This window comes from Centroberyx affinis, unplaced genomic scaffold (assembly GCF_046629955.1).
Source record: "Centroberyx affinis isolate AG114_WGS23_722 - 3 ecotype Tasmania unplaced genomic scaffold, CSIRO-AGI_Caff_v1 ptg003356l_1, whole genome shotgun sequence".
NCBI lineage: Eukaryota > Metazoa > Chordata > Actinopteri > Beryciformes > Berycidae > Centroberyx > Centroberyx affinis.
This window is the reverse complement of record NW_027281350.1, coordinates 470,619-488,695: the sequence shown is the minus strand read 5'-3', so window position 1 is coordinate 488,695 and position 18,077 is coordinate 470,619. Positions and strand designations below refer to the sequence as shown.

Sequence of the window (18,077 nt, the reverse complement as noted above, 5' to 3'; positions counted from 1 at the left end):
CTTTGTAAGCACTGACGCAAACTACTTTCTTTGGTTGGAATACTGGAGTTCATCCGGTTAGAGTAAATGGCATCAACAAGTTTCTGGGAAGCTCTAAAATGTTCTTCTCTGCAGCATGAAAATTCACACCTATGACTTTATTCAGCATTCACATAATCAGGTCATTAGGAATCGTGAATTGGAAGAAATTTATTGGGAGTGATAAAACATTCTGCATATAGCCAATGTCACAGAAACCACCTCGTCATTCTGCTATCCTTGAGTGGAGGCGTTCCTCTAAATGTCTCTCCAAACCGTGCTCTCATTGGGACAGGAGTGGGACAATTTGCATAATCTACCACCTCACTGAGAGAGAGAGAGAGAGATCATCTATCTCTGCTCTCTTCAAGGTCTCCTCACTTCAAAGCGCCCGCCGCCGCAGACCCTCCTTCTTCTTTCCATCCTTTCCCTTCCCTTCCCTTCCCGTCCCGTCGACTCTGCCTCGCTCTTGGAAATTAAACACGTGCGCTCATAAGGTTCATGTGCGCTCTCATATACACGCGCTTAGGGCTTCCACAGCCGCGCACGCAGCCACAGGTGGATGTGACAGGACTTTCAATAGCTGAGCCTCATTGTCTCTGGACACTGATCCATACACAAGAAGCCATGGACACACCCCCATCCTCTTCTCTCTCTCTCTCTCTCTCTCTCGCTCACTCTCTCTCTCTTGCTCTTTCACACACAGATGCACACACCCTCCATACACACATGCTTATGCACTGCACGCACACACACACACACACACACACACATTCCTGTCCACCGCCTGCTCCTCTCCTCATACCTTTCTCTGCCATGCACCACAATTTCTGAAAAATTGAACCAATGTAGCGTGAGGTCAGTAAACCTCCACCTCCTCTACATACTGTTGCGGGCGTGGAAAGAAGCAGCCTGAGTCTGTGTGTGTGTGTGTGTGTGTGTGTGTGTGTGTGCGCGCGCGCGCTTGCAATTCAGCACATAGCAGACCATCTTATAAGTGCACCAGCTGTTCCGACTAAATGTTGATGCTGTTGAGAAAGAGGCGGGGAGGAAAAACCCGACAGACAGAGGCAGAAAGAGAGATGAACAACAAACAACGGCGGCGAGATCCAGACAATCATCCATCCATGAACAATCCTCACCAACACTTCTGACAACTCAGCCTGCAACACCCTGCCTTGAAGCGTGAAAAGCTTTATTTAGCTGAACGGTTTCATCCTAAAACACTATATATCCATTGTAGTTTAAAATATGAAGTTCATTTCAACAAATACAGGCGATTGCATCCTTGGAAAAGTTGCAATTAAAAAAAAAAAAGAAGATAGCAATTAAAATCTTTGCCAAAAATTTAAGCAATATACCACAATGAATTTTACTTTCCTGCGGTAACTTTGTAAAAGTAGGTGTCACATTTTGAAGATGGTAAATTTAAGCGATAAACCATGACATGCCATGTCATGTGATTTAAGAATAACTAAGAGGTGCTGTAAGGTACAAGGTGACGGTTAAAAAAACAATGCAAATGTTCAATAAATCCTATCATAATAATGATTCCTTTCCCGATTTTCCCCTAGGGGATCAATAAAGTGCATCCTTATCCTTAAATAGTATTATAATATTATTCTTCTGCCATGGAAAATAGTTGTGGTGATTTTCAGTCAGCACATTACATAATATTTATGTTATGTGCGGTGACAGGAGTGCATTTATCTGGTTTATTTTATAACAAACACGATTCAGCCAATCAGAACTGGGGATTGGAACCTGTTTCATAAACTCGTCGTGGAATGAAATTCTTCAGTTGCATCTGTGGAGCGGTTGGGTATGTGGTAACAACCCGTATGTGGTAACCCACTCACCCTGCTGCTGCCTCCCACACATTGTGATTCTACATTAGAGAGCCTAGCAGGTGAAAACAGACAGTCTCTCCGTGATTAGCTCTAACACTGCGGATTATTACATCTTTTACTCACACATATATGCACACATGCACCCACGCACACACAGGCAAACAAGGACGCAGACATGGTATATAAGCACATTTACATACCCACGCATATACATGCCTACGCACACACACACACACACACACACACACACACACACCATTATGGATCATTATTCCCTCCTAGCCGGCCTGGCTACGCTGGAACACATTACAGGATGACAAGTAGCCCCTCTTGCTCTCAGCTCTGTAGCTCACAGATTATCCCTCCTTTCTGACAAAGACCACATCAATAATTAAATCTTGGCCAGATTGTAGCACGAAAATTAATGAACGGAGTGAATGAAATCAGGCATGACTCATCAAACTCGGCTCAAGAGAGCGGTGCTTGCTACCGCGAGCGAATCAAGGGTATGAATATCTAAGATCCATCCATGGCCTTTTCTTTCACTGTGATCCCTGCTTTCGCTGCTTCCTTCATGTACCCACACTGCCCTTCAGCATTGTGACGACTGTAGCTGTATGTGACAAGCATAGATGAGGAATCACATTAACCCTAACCCTAATCCTATGCGGAATGGCTTTGTAAATCTGAAAGCTAATAACACCTGCCTTATTATCCAAGATAAAAAGTCAATGCAAATGCCATCTTTGCATTTCAATGTCTCTCAGCAACTAAGAGTCCTCAACGGAGCTAAATGCCAATCCCCTCTTCCCCCGGGGAATTCTAAGCATCTCCGAAAAAACACCAACAATAACAGATGTATTTATTTTTCTTTCGGCGTATTGAGACATTCCCAACAATCTCTGTTGACGAGGGAGTTTGCACAAGGCGCTTCCTGTTTAAGGGAATGGACAGCCACAGGTCAGGAGGTTGTTGATCTTTTCACCCCCGAGGTCACCTCTGTTCTCCTGACCTTGGTCCATTCCAGGGAAACAATGCACCCTGGGACCAAACAACAGCAAACGGTCCGACAGGCTGTCCCCCCCCCAAAGACTGACAACAGATTAGCGTGGAAAGACTGGAACTGAAACCCTGCCTCAAGGATGTTTACACTCCATCTTTTCAGAATACCAGGAAAAGTAGGATAATCTGTGATGGAAGCACACAGTAGGTAACGCACACACAGTAACATATCACACCAATGGGGATGTTTTTCTTTCTGTTAATCAATTTAGAATTCATAATAATAGCGAAAACGTACTTGTGACACATTAAAATCAAACATTAAAATTAAGCAATTTTTGACATGGGGATAGCTGTGGGGAGCAGGAATCGTCCAACAACTGCCTTATCAACGTGGATTATTGTTTACTCTAAAAATACACTGTTGGTTTTGCATGCTGTATAGACTATATTGGATGTTCAAAAAACACAATATTGAAATTCATGGCATTGTTTTATCCGTGTAAACCCTGAAAATGCCCATCCTTGTTACGCCACTGCAATTCTTTTGCTATCCAACCAGCTAGCAAGGCTAGCGAACTAGCTAGCTAGTAATCGGATGCATGCCTTTTTGGCTAATGTTAACTAAGCTATTAACATGGATAAATTGGAGTATTTAGTTATTACCTCCACATGCTTACGCAGGTTTGATGCAGATACAATTTATGACTGGCCAGTTTCTGATGCAATGCTTATGGAGAGCCTACAAAATTTGTACTGTAGGCTACTCGATAACAGGTGCAATTTAAATGTAGTGAATTAGGCTACAAAACCCAAAACATACTTAAGTATAAGTTAAATTAGTGACTTCAAAAAAGAAAACAAGATTTTAGTGTAGAACCACATTGCAGTTTTGCTTGAGTGCCACTGTCAGCCTACATCCCAGCCTCCATCTGGTAAAGAGGTCTTTGGCTCTGAAGAGAGAGACCATCATGTCACACAGCAGGACGGCCACCTGGGGGCCGCTCATCATCAGCTGGCTTTGAACCAGAGAACACAACTCATCTCCAACAACCCCGAACATAAACACAGCGATAAGGACAGATCCTGGTCCCGAAGCACACAGGGGACCGCTCCTCTCTCAGAACTTCTGAAATGTTCTCAGCAAGAAAACTAAAAAAAAAAGTCCCTCACTTGGAAAATAAGGACGCAAGAAAATAAGAGAGGTGACCTCAAGAGCAAGTAAGTTTCGCTCTGGCAAAAAAAACACAAGGGCCCGCGCCGGGTCCCCCTCATATCAGGGATAATGGTTGTTGAAATTGGGCAGCTCTGCGAGGCAATAGAGGAAGACTGTATTTTCGGAAAGAAAGTGAAATCACAGAAAAACCATCAGCGTCCCTTTCCACAACCCCATTACCCCCCATGCATTTGCAAAAAGGGCAAACCAATCAGAGGGAAACGCTCGACTGTGCTCTTCCACATGGAACGCTGCAATTCAGCAGCAGCACACCTACGGGATCAAAGTACGGCTGTGTCTTTTGGAGCTTAAAGAGACAAAAGCAAAAGTCAAATGAAATACGTTTTTACTGGCCTGCACCCTTCTACATGTTTTTCCTCCTCTACCGCATCTTTATCTTATACTGTACTGCAGTGATGTGAGACCTTGGTTCTGGTGAAAGAGCAGCTTCGCCATGGCATGCACATCCATTATCGTCTGCAGTATTGAAGTGAGTACATACAGGAATGTTGGGAGTCTGCACATTGATGTAAATCTTGATTGCTCCATTCAGTGGAAAACTAGTGGAGCGACATAATGGATGGGCACAGAGACAAAGGGTCAACGGGGAAACGAACCCAACAGAAATGCAAAAACAGATCCAGATCAGGAGCAAATGTGATTTTCTCCTTGGTGGGGAGAAATGTCACACCAGAATTTTTCATCTAGGTCTTGTGATTTTACAGTAGATGCGATTAAGGGAATGGAAAGCATGCAATGGTTTGGGTGGAGATGGAGAGAGATAGAAAATACGAGGGATGGGGGATGGTAGAGTGGTGGGATAAGGCAGGTGGATGGATGGAGACAGATAGGTGGAGATCCAGACAGTAATATGATGTTTACATTCCAGCTCCATAGAGCTTATGGCTTATCTATGTTGGGATAATCAGCTGCTTTGGCGAAGGCAGACGTCTCTCCTCCCTTCCCCTCCTCCTCTCTCGGCTCTACCTCCCTCCACTTGCACATACTGCCAAGGGTGGAAGCAACAAATTACATTTATTGTTGCTACTGTGATTGAGGAGCACTTTTGTGTACTTTCTTAAGTCATTAATTTTACTTTTACTTGCGTATGATTTTACTGAGGTATTGTACTTTGCTACATTTTAAATTGCATCCATTTTGTAGGCTCTCCATGAGAATTGCATCAGAGACCGGCAAATCGTAAACTGCATCTGCATCAAAAGGTAATGTTTAGGTAAAGTTAACTAACAATAAGTTAACTCAAATGCTCAAATTTATCCATATAGTCGCTGTATTAACAGCCAAAACAGCCATCTATCCAGTATTACTGGTTTGTGTTTGTCTATTTGTTATCTAACTGGTTCGCTAACCTTGCTAGCTAGATGAATAGCTGGTAAAAGACAGTGTAGCAAGGTTATTGAATAAAAAGGATGGTATTTTCATAATTTCATCATTTTTCTTTAATCACAGATCACCAAGTTACTACAATTATATCATACAATGAATTTTTTTTTGATTGATGCTTTGCTTTGTTTATGTAGTTTATTTTGTTTAAGTTTTTTTTTTTTCAATTAAAATAACCTACTGTTCTTTTTTTAACTAACTTAGCAAGGTGCAGGATATTTTGGTATCCCCATCACACATCCTCCCCAGTTCCTGTTAAAATGCCCCCTACAGTACTGTACAGTTCACCTTCCTTCCTATCCTCACTCTTCCTCCTCTTCCTTTTCCCATCCCCTATCCTCCATCTCTGTAAGTGCTACTAGTTCAGTAACAAAGTCAGGTCAAAACATTGGTGACCCCGCGCCAACTGCCTGCCTGATGCCAGGAATTACATTCTTTACCATCTCCTGACAACAGGCTGAGGCTCATACTGAAGCCTTAGAAGCCTTGACCCTGCCAAATAACTGTGTCTGTGTCTGTGTCTGTGTGTGTGTGTGTGTGTAAGAGAGAGAGAGTGAGAGAGAGAGAGAGAGAGAGAGAGAGAGAGAGAGAGCGTGCATACATAGGTGCATGTGTGCGTGTGCGTGTGTGTGTGTGTGTGTATGTGCGTGCCCGTGTGTGGGTAGCTTGGAGCTACAGTGTGTGAAGATGCTAGACGTTTTTTGGCATGACTGACTGAAGAAAACTGTAGAGTGTCTGAAACAAACTGACAAGGTCAACACCGGCCACGCAATCCAGCCAAAGACAAAGACGTTCGGTGCAATTCTGCAGCTCCCTGGACTTGGACAAATCTGTTAGCGGGAGACAAATCAATAACCTATCTCCTGTTAGTACACTGCAACATGAGAAAGAATGAAAGAGCCATCTAAACAGAGCTCCCCTTGTGTTAGTTTCTATTACTGGGTAACTACAAAAGAAGGTGAGGAAAAACGGAAGAGGGGCGAAGGAAAGACGGATAGAAATTCGAGGCATACACTCCATTGAGCATTCATTCCAATCATGGACATGAAGTGAAGAAAAGTTTCCCATCAAAAGTTGCTGTTATGTTTTTTTTGTTTTTTTTTTTCTTGACAGCACATCTGGCAGATCTGCATCCCACTCCAAAGAAAAATAAACAGCGAGAGCAAAGAAACAGATGACAGAAACAGAATCCTCGCTTCGTCTCCTTTGCTCTGACTCGACTGTGCGTCTCTCTCTCTCTCTTTCTCTCTCTCTCTGTCCGTCTCTCTCTCTCTCTGTCTTTCAATCTTTGTCTCTCGTTTGAGATGTTTCTGTCCCTCCTCCTTCTTACCCGCTCTCCCTGCTCCTCTGTTTCATCTTTCTCCCCTTCCCCTTCTTCTTCTGGTGCTCCTCTTCTTCCCTCGATCACCCTCCGCCCCCCTTCCCCTTCTTCTTCTGGTGCTCCTCTTCTTCCCTCGATCACCCCCCCCCCCCCCCCCACACACACACACCACCCTCCGCCTGCTGTTTTGATTGTTGCGGAGAGCAGGCCGACCACATCAGAGAGAACGCTCTCTCAGTGGGGGCTGCTAGGACAGAGCATGTGGGCGGGATGCAATCAGAACCCCCCCCCCCCACCCGACACACACACACACACACACACACACACCACCATCACCACCACCACCGCATCCCACAGAAAGGGAGGGGGGAGAGCGAGAGAGAGAGCACAAGTGAGTGAGTGTGAGTGCAACTGAGAATTAAAAGTTTAAAAATGAAAGGAGGAGGAGGAGGGTGGAGGACAGAGACGCCGATTTCTAAGAATATGCAGCAGCATCAGATGTTCAGAACAGCAGCTCTGCCTGAGTAGGATGCAGCAATCCCACTGGGGGGTAGGTGGGTGGGAGGTGTGTGTGTGAGTGTTTGGGGGGGGGGGGGGGGTACCTTGTGTGTGCACGCATATATATCTTTGTTGGTGGCGACAAAAGACATCATTTATTCACACATCTGCCTCTTCCTCTCCACTTGCCAGGTTAGTGCGCGTGTATTTCTTGTGCGTGCATGTGTGCAGGATAGCCATTTTTCAACTTTACGAGATAATAGGAAAATATTCCTTTGGCCTCTGCAAAAACCCCCTGGGGAGTTTTGCCAAAAATCAGCCTCTCCTCAACAAAAGACAAGAGCGGAGAGCTGGTGTGTGTGTGTGTGTGTGTGTGTGAGGCATCCGTCTCTGGGGGCTTTGAAAGTTCCCCACGGACTCGTCCTGCGCAGGTATTTCACGCTGGGGAAACTATTTTGTTTGGCTCCACAGAGAGACGCTGAGGCTCGCCAGGGCCAGAGAGAACATGCTGAGCCGCAGCTGAAAAGCTCACCGCCTCCCTCTATACTTTCCCGGTGCTGTCCGTAAAAAGGCTGCTTTCTCCTATTTCGTTCTTCTTCTCTCATTCTCTTCTGGTTCTGCCTCTCGTCGCTTTCTCGCGCCTTTATCGTTATCATTCTGTCTCTCACTCTCCTCCTCTCCCTCTTTATCCCCGTCTCTCCCTCTCTGTCTCTGCCTCCTCTCCCTCCCTCTCTCTCTCTCTCTCTCTCCCCCCACCTCCGACGGCCTACGCATTTATTCTTCCACGCTTGCCTGCTCGCTAATGGCCATGGCAGGTGTTCTCCCAGGTGCCTGAACAGAAACCCGGGCCGAGTCTTTAAAAGCCCTGGCATCAGCACCTCGGCGGCCCTCCCTCCTGGCACGGCCCGCCTTCAAAACCCTCTCTGCCAAAAACAAAAAAAAAAAAGACTGAAAAACTGGCATATACACACCGGCCTTACCACACACACATACGCACACAGACTCCTTAGCGTGAGCAAAATAAGGCCGGCCCTTCATCTCTTCTGCTCGCACCCAGACAGCGGTTGTTTTGGCTCGGGGTGTGAGACAGCTTGGCCTGGGCCGGCTCTCTAATTTGGCTCTGTCATGGATAGCCCTTTGGATGACACACACAGACAAGTCACCACACACACACACACAAACACATACAGACTCTAATAGCTTCACACAGAAGAGGAAAGCAGAGACTAAAAGCGGGGGGGAGGGATGGTGACGGTGACAGCGGTATGTGGTTACAGGCGATGATAATGGCCTACTTGGAAAGCCCGGGCCGGCCAATCTAAAGAGATGAATGGGGAGAGCGGAGCAAAGCGGAGAATGCGGCATTGTGGCACAACTGCGAGCAGGCCACCCTCCCCGGTTTGCTTTTCAATCAATCAGCGAGTCATTTCTAAACAGCGTCGGGATGACTTTCACCCGCTCTCAATGGCTGACCTCTATTTCAATGCGAAGCCAGTCATCCTCGGAGTCCCACAGGGCCGGGTCCATTTCTGCAGGTCAGCTCGGTTCCCGTGCGCTGCGGCCGGAGAGCGAGTTTGTCTCGCTCGTCTCTGACGGTTTCAAAGTGTAGGAAGAGAGGTGCTTTGGATGTTTGAGTGACATATTGCTGGCTCAGGTATCTAAAATCAGCGCTCTGGAGAAATGCCTTTTTCTGATGTTAAGGCAGAAGGCTTGGATTGGCAAGTGGGAGATTTGGGTTTGTTTTCCATGTGGTTATACAACAAGGGGATGGAGGTATTTTGAGATGCCTCCCTCCTCCGTCTCTCTGGGCTGTTTTGGCACGCCGGCAAATAGGCACAGGGGCACAGACCCTCCTCCCTCCTCCTCCGACTCCCCATCTCTCTCTCTAACTGGGCAGTTCGTCTAATGTTCTCATTGATTTCGGCCCTGGCATCACTGGTGACACCTCCGCATTGGCCAGAATGAAGAAGGATCTGCCTCATTTATCCCTATAGCTCACAGTAAGCCAAGACTGTGTGTGTAGGTGTGTGTTAGCCAGGGAGAAAGAGACCGAAAGAAAGCAGAGACAAATTTAGAAGGAGTGTGTGTGTTTGTGTATGTTTGAGTGTTTATATGTGTGCACTTGTGTCAGCGTGTGTGTGTGTGTGTGTGTGTGTGTGTGTGTATGCATGTGTGCTTACTTGCATTGCTGTGTGGTATACAGATGTTAAAAGATGGCAGATGCTAATTTCAGGACAAAGAGAACAGCTTCGCGGAGCTGCGGAAAACAACACAACTGGGGTGGAAACAAATGACAAACCACATAAGTCGACTTCCCTATTCCAAAACAAGACAACCGGGACAAGCAGACAAAGGGAGCATTGATACTGGCACTGACACACGGGTGGCAGCTGTACACATTTTGCCATTCAGTTGTGACTGTCGTGAAAGGGGACTTTGTCAGACTAAGTTGAGTCTGGTGATGTGTTTTCATCCTGTGGGGAATGTTGTATAGAGCGATGCGGGTTGTTGTTGTTGTCGTCGTCCTTGAAATAACAGTGTAAGTGATGCTGCATAACTGATTAGACATTTGCCAAAACGTAGCAAAAAGTTAAACCCCTCAGACTGGTTTAATTTGCATCATGATTCAAGACTATTCCTAGTCACTTTGAAATGATGCAGGAAATTGGAATAAAATACACAAGCTTGTGATAAAAAGACCAAGGTTGGTGGCTTCAATCTCCGCAGTGCCTCTGAATATCTGAATAGAACAAGCAAATGAGTGTTTCTCTCCCCTCCTCAGTAAACACTGTTGATGTACCCTTGAGCAAAGTACTTAAACTCCCAATGGAGCTGATCAGCGGCTGTGTTTTTATTGGGGAGATGCCAGGGGTGAATGAGTGTATACAGCATGTTTTGTTACACTCCCTTCCCTTGCAGCTACTCCCCATGTGTTCTTGTTCAAATTTCCTGGTGTAATAGGAGTAGAAGTAAATTGCATCTATAATAGAATCAAAATAAGGTCAAATATCAAACTAACCAAACGTGCACCACAGCAATGGAAAACTTTTGCAAATTATGGCTGAAACAGAAAATCTCCTCCGATCCTTTTGAAGCACAGTAGAACTGTACTGGGTAGTCTTATATAAAAAGACTGCTTCCATTCCTCGGTGAGAGTGATGTACAGATTTAGATTAAAGAGTCCCATGGAGAGAGGGAGCTTGTCATTCCTGATGTGTGATGCAACCGTATGGCAACCCTCTGCCCCAGAGCTAGCACTCTCAGCTATACCGGCGCTACTGTACTGCACAGCTCACATCACCACAGGCCTCTCACCCACACACACATTCTGCCCAGAGGCAGAGGACACACACACACACACACACGTTTTATAAGCATGTGCACAGGTGCAGGCATTCAACCCAGTTGTACCAATCCGCTGTTATTTCTTTCCAGCAAAATGGAAAAATAATAAAAACATTTAGAATAAATAGAAGAAGAACTGGCAACTGAACTGAACAAACAAAGAAAAGAGCACCACCTACAGAAACTCAAACTTCATCAACAGAAGCTCCATGGAAAAAGACGTCACAGTACTGGACACACTGTTTGATTGACAGGTGATCTCTGGGAAGAGCAGTGCAGAAACACAACAGCAATGAGCGCTGAGCAACAAAGATGTCACCAAAATCAGACAAACAAGGAACTCAAGGATTACCATTTTAAACTGATGCAACTGCAAGTGCATTTGTTGTGTTGTGTGTCATGGAGACTAAACACACCCAAACTCAGTTTACCCACCACTTTTATTTGTGAAATGGAGTTTACCCACCTCATTAAGCTAATATAAATCATGATGTTATGTTTTCATAGTAAACAATAGTGTAAGTAGTATTGGACTCATATGACGTTTTTAAGAAAATACTATCCTGGTAAATAAAAGGTGGTAAACTATGACCTCAAGTATAAACAAAAAACTATTTTCAAAACAGTATAAATTTGTTTTCTTTAACTCTTAAAAGACCCTATCCTAATATAACATATAATTTTGATACTACTTAGTATGGTGTATAGTATGAATTTACATCACATTTATATCAGAAAGTTTTATGTCAGTCAAAGGTGGGTAAATTGAGTTTAGGTGACTTTACTCTCCTACATCCCTGGCTGTGACCCTCCAGAATGATAAGCACACACACACTGTATTACAAGCACTGGACCAGAATGACGATTGAGTCTCAGTCACCTGAAGGTTATGTGTGGAAGAAGGAGAGGAGAGAAAAAAACACTGTCTGCTCACTGTTTTGCTGCTGCCCAAAATATATTTTATTAACAAAATATAGTCTTTGTAGAGATGAAAAACAGGTTCGGTTGAACATTATATTGTGATCGGTTTATCAAAGAAAACATTTTTTGGCAGCAACACAAATGTGAACAGACATTCTTAAGTTTTTATGCGTGGAGGGAAAACAGCAGCAGAAACATCCGCCATTTTAAAAGTTAATCAAAGCCATAACACAGGGTCTGTCTTTGGAGGGGGTTGTTTTGGCCGCTGTAGCTCCCAGTCTGTGAGCTATCCATCAGATATCTGCTATGAACTGCTCCCAAAGAATCTAATCAGATGGTGTCTATGCCCACCGGAAGTCATCAAGCTGCTCTAAACCTTGTAAAGGATGACTGAGATCTGTATTTTGTGCTATTCTATACCAGGTTCAGAGATCCTGCCAGTAAACACACAGATGCTTGTACTTATCTATCATTCTGAGGACCTTCTATTTACTATATTCATTCCCTAACCCCTAACCCTAACCTTAACCTTTAACCTAATCATGATTCTAACCTTAACCCTAAACCTGAGTCTGAAGCCTAAACTCGCCCGGTCAAGAAGCAAGAACTGAACCAAAATGTCCTCACTTTGCAAAAAATGGCCTCACCCCGAAGGTCTAAAACTCAAACTGGTTCTCACAAGGATATAAGCACAACACACACACCTACATGCACATGCATATGCTTTTCCTCACTCATCAAAAAAAATAAAAATCACCCTGTCCCACACCCTCTCCACTCATTGAATCCCCTGTTAGGAGTGATCCAGCAACACGAGGAACATCAAAGGGAGAACCAGCAGAATAGGAGAGCAGCCCAACTGCCGAGTGGCGGCTGGGGAGGAGGAGGAGGAAGAGGAGGAGGAGGAGGAGGAGGAGGAGTAGGAGGAGGAGGAAGGCTAAGCTACTAAGAACCAGGGAGGACACAGCAGCACCAGCAGATGCAGGACCACACACATAAAAGCTGGGGGGAAAAGGCGGGGGAAAGTGAAAGGAAGGGTGGGAAAGAGAGAGAGGAGGAAAGACAGATATACAAGAGAGATATGCATACCTGTATCAGCGACATGTTACTGAGGTCCAGCCTGAAGAGGTAGTTTCTGCATGGAGGAGAGAGGAGGGGGAGTTATATCAGTCTGTGCACCATACGAAAAGAATAACAAAAAATATGCTTTTGATTAATAATGCAAATGAAGTATTACAAAAGAGACAGGGAAATTTTGGCCGCTGTCACCCAGAAGCAGCGCCAATGAAATGTTATATTGCGATTCGTAAAATATTGCTTCCTGTAGCTCTGAGTCATCACAGCGGCGCGTGTGCGTGCGTGTGCATATGTTTTTTTTTTTTACAGGGTCAAATCAGGCCGCAGCTGAACTCCTCCTTGGTTGATGAGAACATGCACACAATCACACACACACACACACACACACACACACACACACACTCTTGGGGCATTTTTCTTTCAAATTGATTCCTGCCAAATCGAAAAGCTTGGCTCAGTCCAACAAGGCCTCAGTAGAGTACTTAAAAAGTGATCATTACCTGAAAAACTGCATTGTATGAGTGACTCAGAGAGGGTGTCAGATTTCTCAGCATGGTGGGCTGTGGGTAAAGGGCAAAAAGGCTGAATGGATTTATGCTTTCTTACCTGGCGCCCACAATCAGCTCATTCCTAGTCAGGTCAAGGGTCAGCTGGGAGTAGTCTCTCACCCCGGGGTGGGAGAAGATGGAAATCCACGGACTGAGAGCTGAGAGAGTGAGAGAGAGAAAAAGAGAGCGAGAGGTTAGCGTTGAGCAATAACCTAACTATGTAAATCATGTCTTAAAACCGTAAATGAAAGGTACTGGCATCTACAGACAAAACAGCCATTTCATTGCGGTTATTTATGCTTCGAGTGTGGGTGTATGATGCTGCATGGGAAAGAGTCCAGCGCAGTGAGCGGTGCGGAGCATCCGGTGCTACTCTGCTGCGCTGCGCCACGCACCGCCATACACACCAGCGGGGGGTCTCCTGCAGAGAGGGACAAAGCCGTCCGGCCCGCATCAAGCCCAGTGATCCTAATGCAACCCGACGTCCAGTCAAACACAGCTCCCCGTGGCATACACGGCTCAAATCACAGCACTGTTTGACACCCGCTTTCACGAATCAAAAGAATTTCAAAGCAACGGAGCAGGGGGGCCGCCTGGCGGGGTTTTTAGCGTCACATTAAAAGCCACAGGAAAAGAGCATTTTCTCTTCGACCATTAAATGGATTTCGCCACACGGTTGAATCTACAGCAAAAGGGGATTTGCCATATTTTACCTTGTAGTACACAGTGTCACAGCAATTAGTAGGAATTCAGAAGCCTTTAACCAGTTTAAAAAGCTATGTTAAATAGGGGACATTTCCACAAGTGAAAGAAGCATGGCGCTGAATGATGATTTTAACACCTGCAGCCCTGGAAGCATATGCTTACAGCAGAAGTACTAAATGCCAACTTCATAAATATATTGAAACTGTTCACTTCTTAGTTCCAGTGAAATGTCCAAATTTCAAAAAAAGGTTATTATATGCAATTGTTTGCATATAATAACCTTGCTTGCAAGACAAGAACATGAACAAATATTCCAAAGTAGAAGCCAAGATGTATAACTTATGGTGATCATAGGCAAAACATTAGGACACACCACTGATAATCCTATTCATTAGGGAAGCAGTCATCAAACATTTAAAAGCTTAAACCTTAATCTTCTTTAAACATTAATGTAGGTGGAATAAGCTGGAGGCTGTGGCTCTGCATGTAAGTGTTGGACAAAGTCACTGAGTACAGTGAGACAGCTTTCCATCATGTGAAGGAACAGGCTTCAGGATGGATGGGTCCCATATGGGCCTGTCATCTGGAAACATAACTAGAGATATGAGTGATCAGAAGACAGAGCGGCTGCTGCTGCAAGACAGCATGGCACTCCTCATGAAAGATACAGATACAAGGATGCCATACCACACACACACACACGCACACACGCACACCCACACACCCACACACACAAACAAACTTAAAAACACAGAAACATACACATAATTAAATACTATTCACGTGTAATTAGTAATGACCAGGGATTCATTAAAATGGTTTTTTTTAGATAGTGTTTACTGAGCTGCCCTGAACCTTGAACTTAAAGCCAGATTTGGTTGTTTAACTTCTGACATATGTAATTTTTTTGGTCAAAATATACCATAAATTCAGTTTACACACACAGGATTAAAACCTGATAACCTTGGCAACTATTACAAATCACTGGACGTCCCAATGTAATGCTAATAAGGCAAAAGAAACTTCTCTCTCACACTCTCTAAATATTTATCTTACATACACACATACATTGCTTCCATTTCTCACATTTGAGCATGCATGTATGTGTTCAGCATCTTTGACATGCAGCGTGGGTGTAGAAACCATACAAGGCCGGTGCGAGGAGGCGAGGAGGACCATCTGCATGTCAGCCTCTGATTAATGGCTGCACAGGCCAAAGCCTGGAGGAGCAGAGGGGAGCAGGGAGGAATGAGGGTCATCTTTCTCACAATCTTATGTAAACACACCTTAAATTGCATGCATGAGTAAACTACATAAGCCTAACTCCCAAAATGGTACAAGAGGATCATTTAACATCCTCTCCATCTCTAAACATTGTCAAAGCAATTTGCAAGAGCCGTGACAGAGTGGAATAATTACATGAGCTTTGTGATGGGTCCTCCTCCAGTTCACGTGGTACATGTGTAAGTATACATGCTGCCTGGACTGGCTTATCATGTTACCATGTGAGGGTAGAGTAGAGGAGAGAGAAGCTAGAGGTGAAAAGAGAGGGAGGTGGAGAGATGATATGAGAGGAGCGAGGCTTTAGCCAGAACAGAGTTGGGTCTGTGGGTCATAAAAGTGTGGAAAACAACCCAACGCTAATTCCAATGTATTCCGTAGGAGTAAAATACAGCAGCTAACAAGCCAAACATACATAATATCCACTCTGGAAAACATCCAGAAATAGAAAATGATGTCATTTGACAAATGACAGACACTTTTAAAAAGTGACTTATTCTCCCCATTAAATAAGGCCATTAAAGAAGAGTATATGACATGAACCATAAAATAAGAATATGCGATGGAGAAATAGATAAGAAAATTGTTCCCACGGAAGCAGTATGCTCCTAACAGTAAAAACAGGAGCTGTTAGCATTCAGTTCAAACAGTTTAATGTGGAACATAAATCACTTGAAATTCAAACCAAGACCATTACACCCAAATAAACATTTCCCCACATCATGAATATCTCTTCACAGGCTTGTAAAAAAGACAGCACGGCTAAATTTGATTCAGTGGCATGCAGGAAAGCTTGTGAACCATGAGCTTGTTTACTCTCTTAGAAAGGCTTCCCTGACAGTGAGGGGTCTTTCATTGACTGACATTTATCCCCCTACTTACAAGTGGTTTTATATGCACAGCTCGCTCCTTCCCCTCATAACTGTCTGGCCGGGTGGCGGGGCGATGGAGGGACAATAAAGCAGGATGAATATGAAAGCCCTCCTCCCTCATGGTTGGCCCCTGGGCCCCGAGCCGGACTTGATGGACGATTATTACGTTCTTTTTTCCCTCTGCAATCGGCAGGCAGATGGATTAATGCATTAGCTAGCGGCTGCCAAAGGGCTGAGGAGAGGGATGAGGACAGTGGCGGAGACATTCGTCTCGGGGGGACATGAATCATAACCTTTCTATCTTTTCGATTCTAACAGTTTTTAAACAGGCGGCTTCTTCCCACACAACCAGCATGTGGGCAAAGTGAAGTAGCACCCCGACTGATCTGTGAGCCGCTATTAGCCGGGGTCTGGCTGAAGAGCATTCAAAGCTGGCAAATGGCAACAAATTATGGAGTTAGTAGACAGACAGCTGAGGGAATGAAAGCACAACAATGTGGATCCAAAACACCTACGTGTGCGCAAACACACACACACACACACACACACACACACAGAGCTCAAGCACAATCCAATCCAATCCGTTCATCGCTTAAAACCTGATGGAATGTGAGATTCCCTCAAGTTGGAGCACAGAGGAAAGGGCATCCGATAAAACCCAATCTTACCTCTATCTAATCCCTAAGAGTTTGGGCGGGTGGTCTGGGCCGCGAGCCCATCAAACTCCGCCTGTCTGAGAAGGGAGGATGGTGTCAGCCAGCGGGGGGCATGATGGAAATACCAATGAAAAGAGTCAAGCAGTGTCTAAGCCTTCACAATTAATGTCTTCCACCATGGCTGTGCATGTTCTCGTGACCCAAGAAAGCTTTCAGAAAGGCAGGGTGAGACGGGGGTTTCAGACATAAGTGAGAGAAAGAGAGAAAAGAGAGCGAGAGAGAACCAGACTACTGACTGTGCAATCATATAAAATGAGAGAATCAGCACCATTAAAGGCACCGATTGGGCGATTGGGGATTCAAATGACTCCAGTTTAATTAGACTGAGCGAGGGTCATCAAATGGCTCCTTTCAAATCCCTCTCTGGGCCCTGGCAGTAAATGCTGGCTGTTGACTTGATGAAATCTTCTAAGTGCATAGCAAACTACTGGCGGAGGACAAAGGGCAGATAACCTTGGAAGCCGGCGTCTATAATTTCAGTAAACGTTTTTTTTTTCTTTAATTAAAACCCTTGCTTTCGTTTTAATTCTGACAGCAAAAGTGTTCACTTAATTACATTCTGCTCAGTATAGAAAATTAAAACCAACACAGTTTTTTCTCATTAGCATTATAATTGAGCATCTTGTTGATTTCTCCCCTCAAGTGCTACATTGTTTAATGAGCTATGAATGACACATATTGTACTAAAGGTAGCTGTCTATCAGCATGGTCCCCAGGGTATACAGAGAGCAACACAACGTCTCGCGGATGGGAATTAGACTCGCTGAAAAGAGGTAAAATTGAAAATCGTTATCTTGAGGGCAAGGTGGTCGATCCAATATTGTTAACAAAATAGGTTACATGAGGACTCATTGCTATTCTATGAAGAAAAAGCCATCTGGCAGATGATTCAGTGAATAGAGGATCACTTCCTGTGTCAATTACCACACGAGATTGCATCCCAAATGGATTTGACTCAACTGACAGTAAGGAATATGAAAATAATCATTCTGGCCAAATAACAGCCCTGAAACCACATCATCCTGCAATATACAGATTTACATACAATATACAGCTAGGCATGTTGTGCTGAGGAAACTTAGGTAGCGCCATAATAGCCACATCTCCCCTCATTCCCTCAGTGGGAGCAACGGCATTATCTGGCCAAAATTCCTTGAAATATGTTTTGTTTGGTCTTCATATCTCTCTCTCCCCCTGCCCCCCCATCTCCACCCCCGCCTTGCCTACCCCCATCTCCCCACTATCTCTCCTATTCTAACTCGACTTTCGCTTTTCACTGCTCCCGAGTTGCAGAGGGCTATAG

General features: G+C 44.7%; 1 protein-coding gene across 2 annotated transcripts in view; it reads right to left on the bottom strand.

Moving 5' to 3' along the window:
- sema5ba (sema domain, seven thrombospondin repeats (type 1 and type 1-like), transmembrane domain (TM) and short cytoplasmic domain, (semaphorin) 5Ba) overlaps positions 1-18,077 on the bottom strand; it is a 117,873-nt gene that overhangs the window by 46,340 nt on the left and 53,456 nt on the right. For both annotated transcript variants that reach the window (XM_071538838.1, XM_071538839.1), the window contains exons 4-5: positions 13,259-13,358; positions 12,665-12,710 (exon numbers count right to left, since the gene is read on the bottom strand). In XM_071538838.1, coding sequence (XP_071394939.1) covers positions 12,665-12,710; positions 13,259-13,358 — 146 coding nt within the window. The remainder of the gene's footprint in view (positions 1-12,664; positions 12,711-13,258; positions 13,359-18,077) is intronic.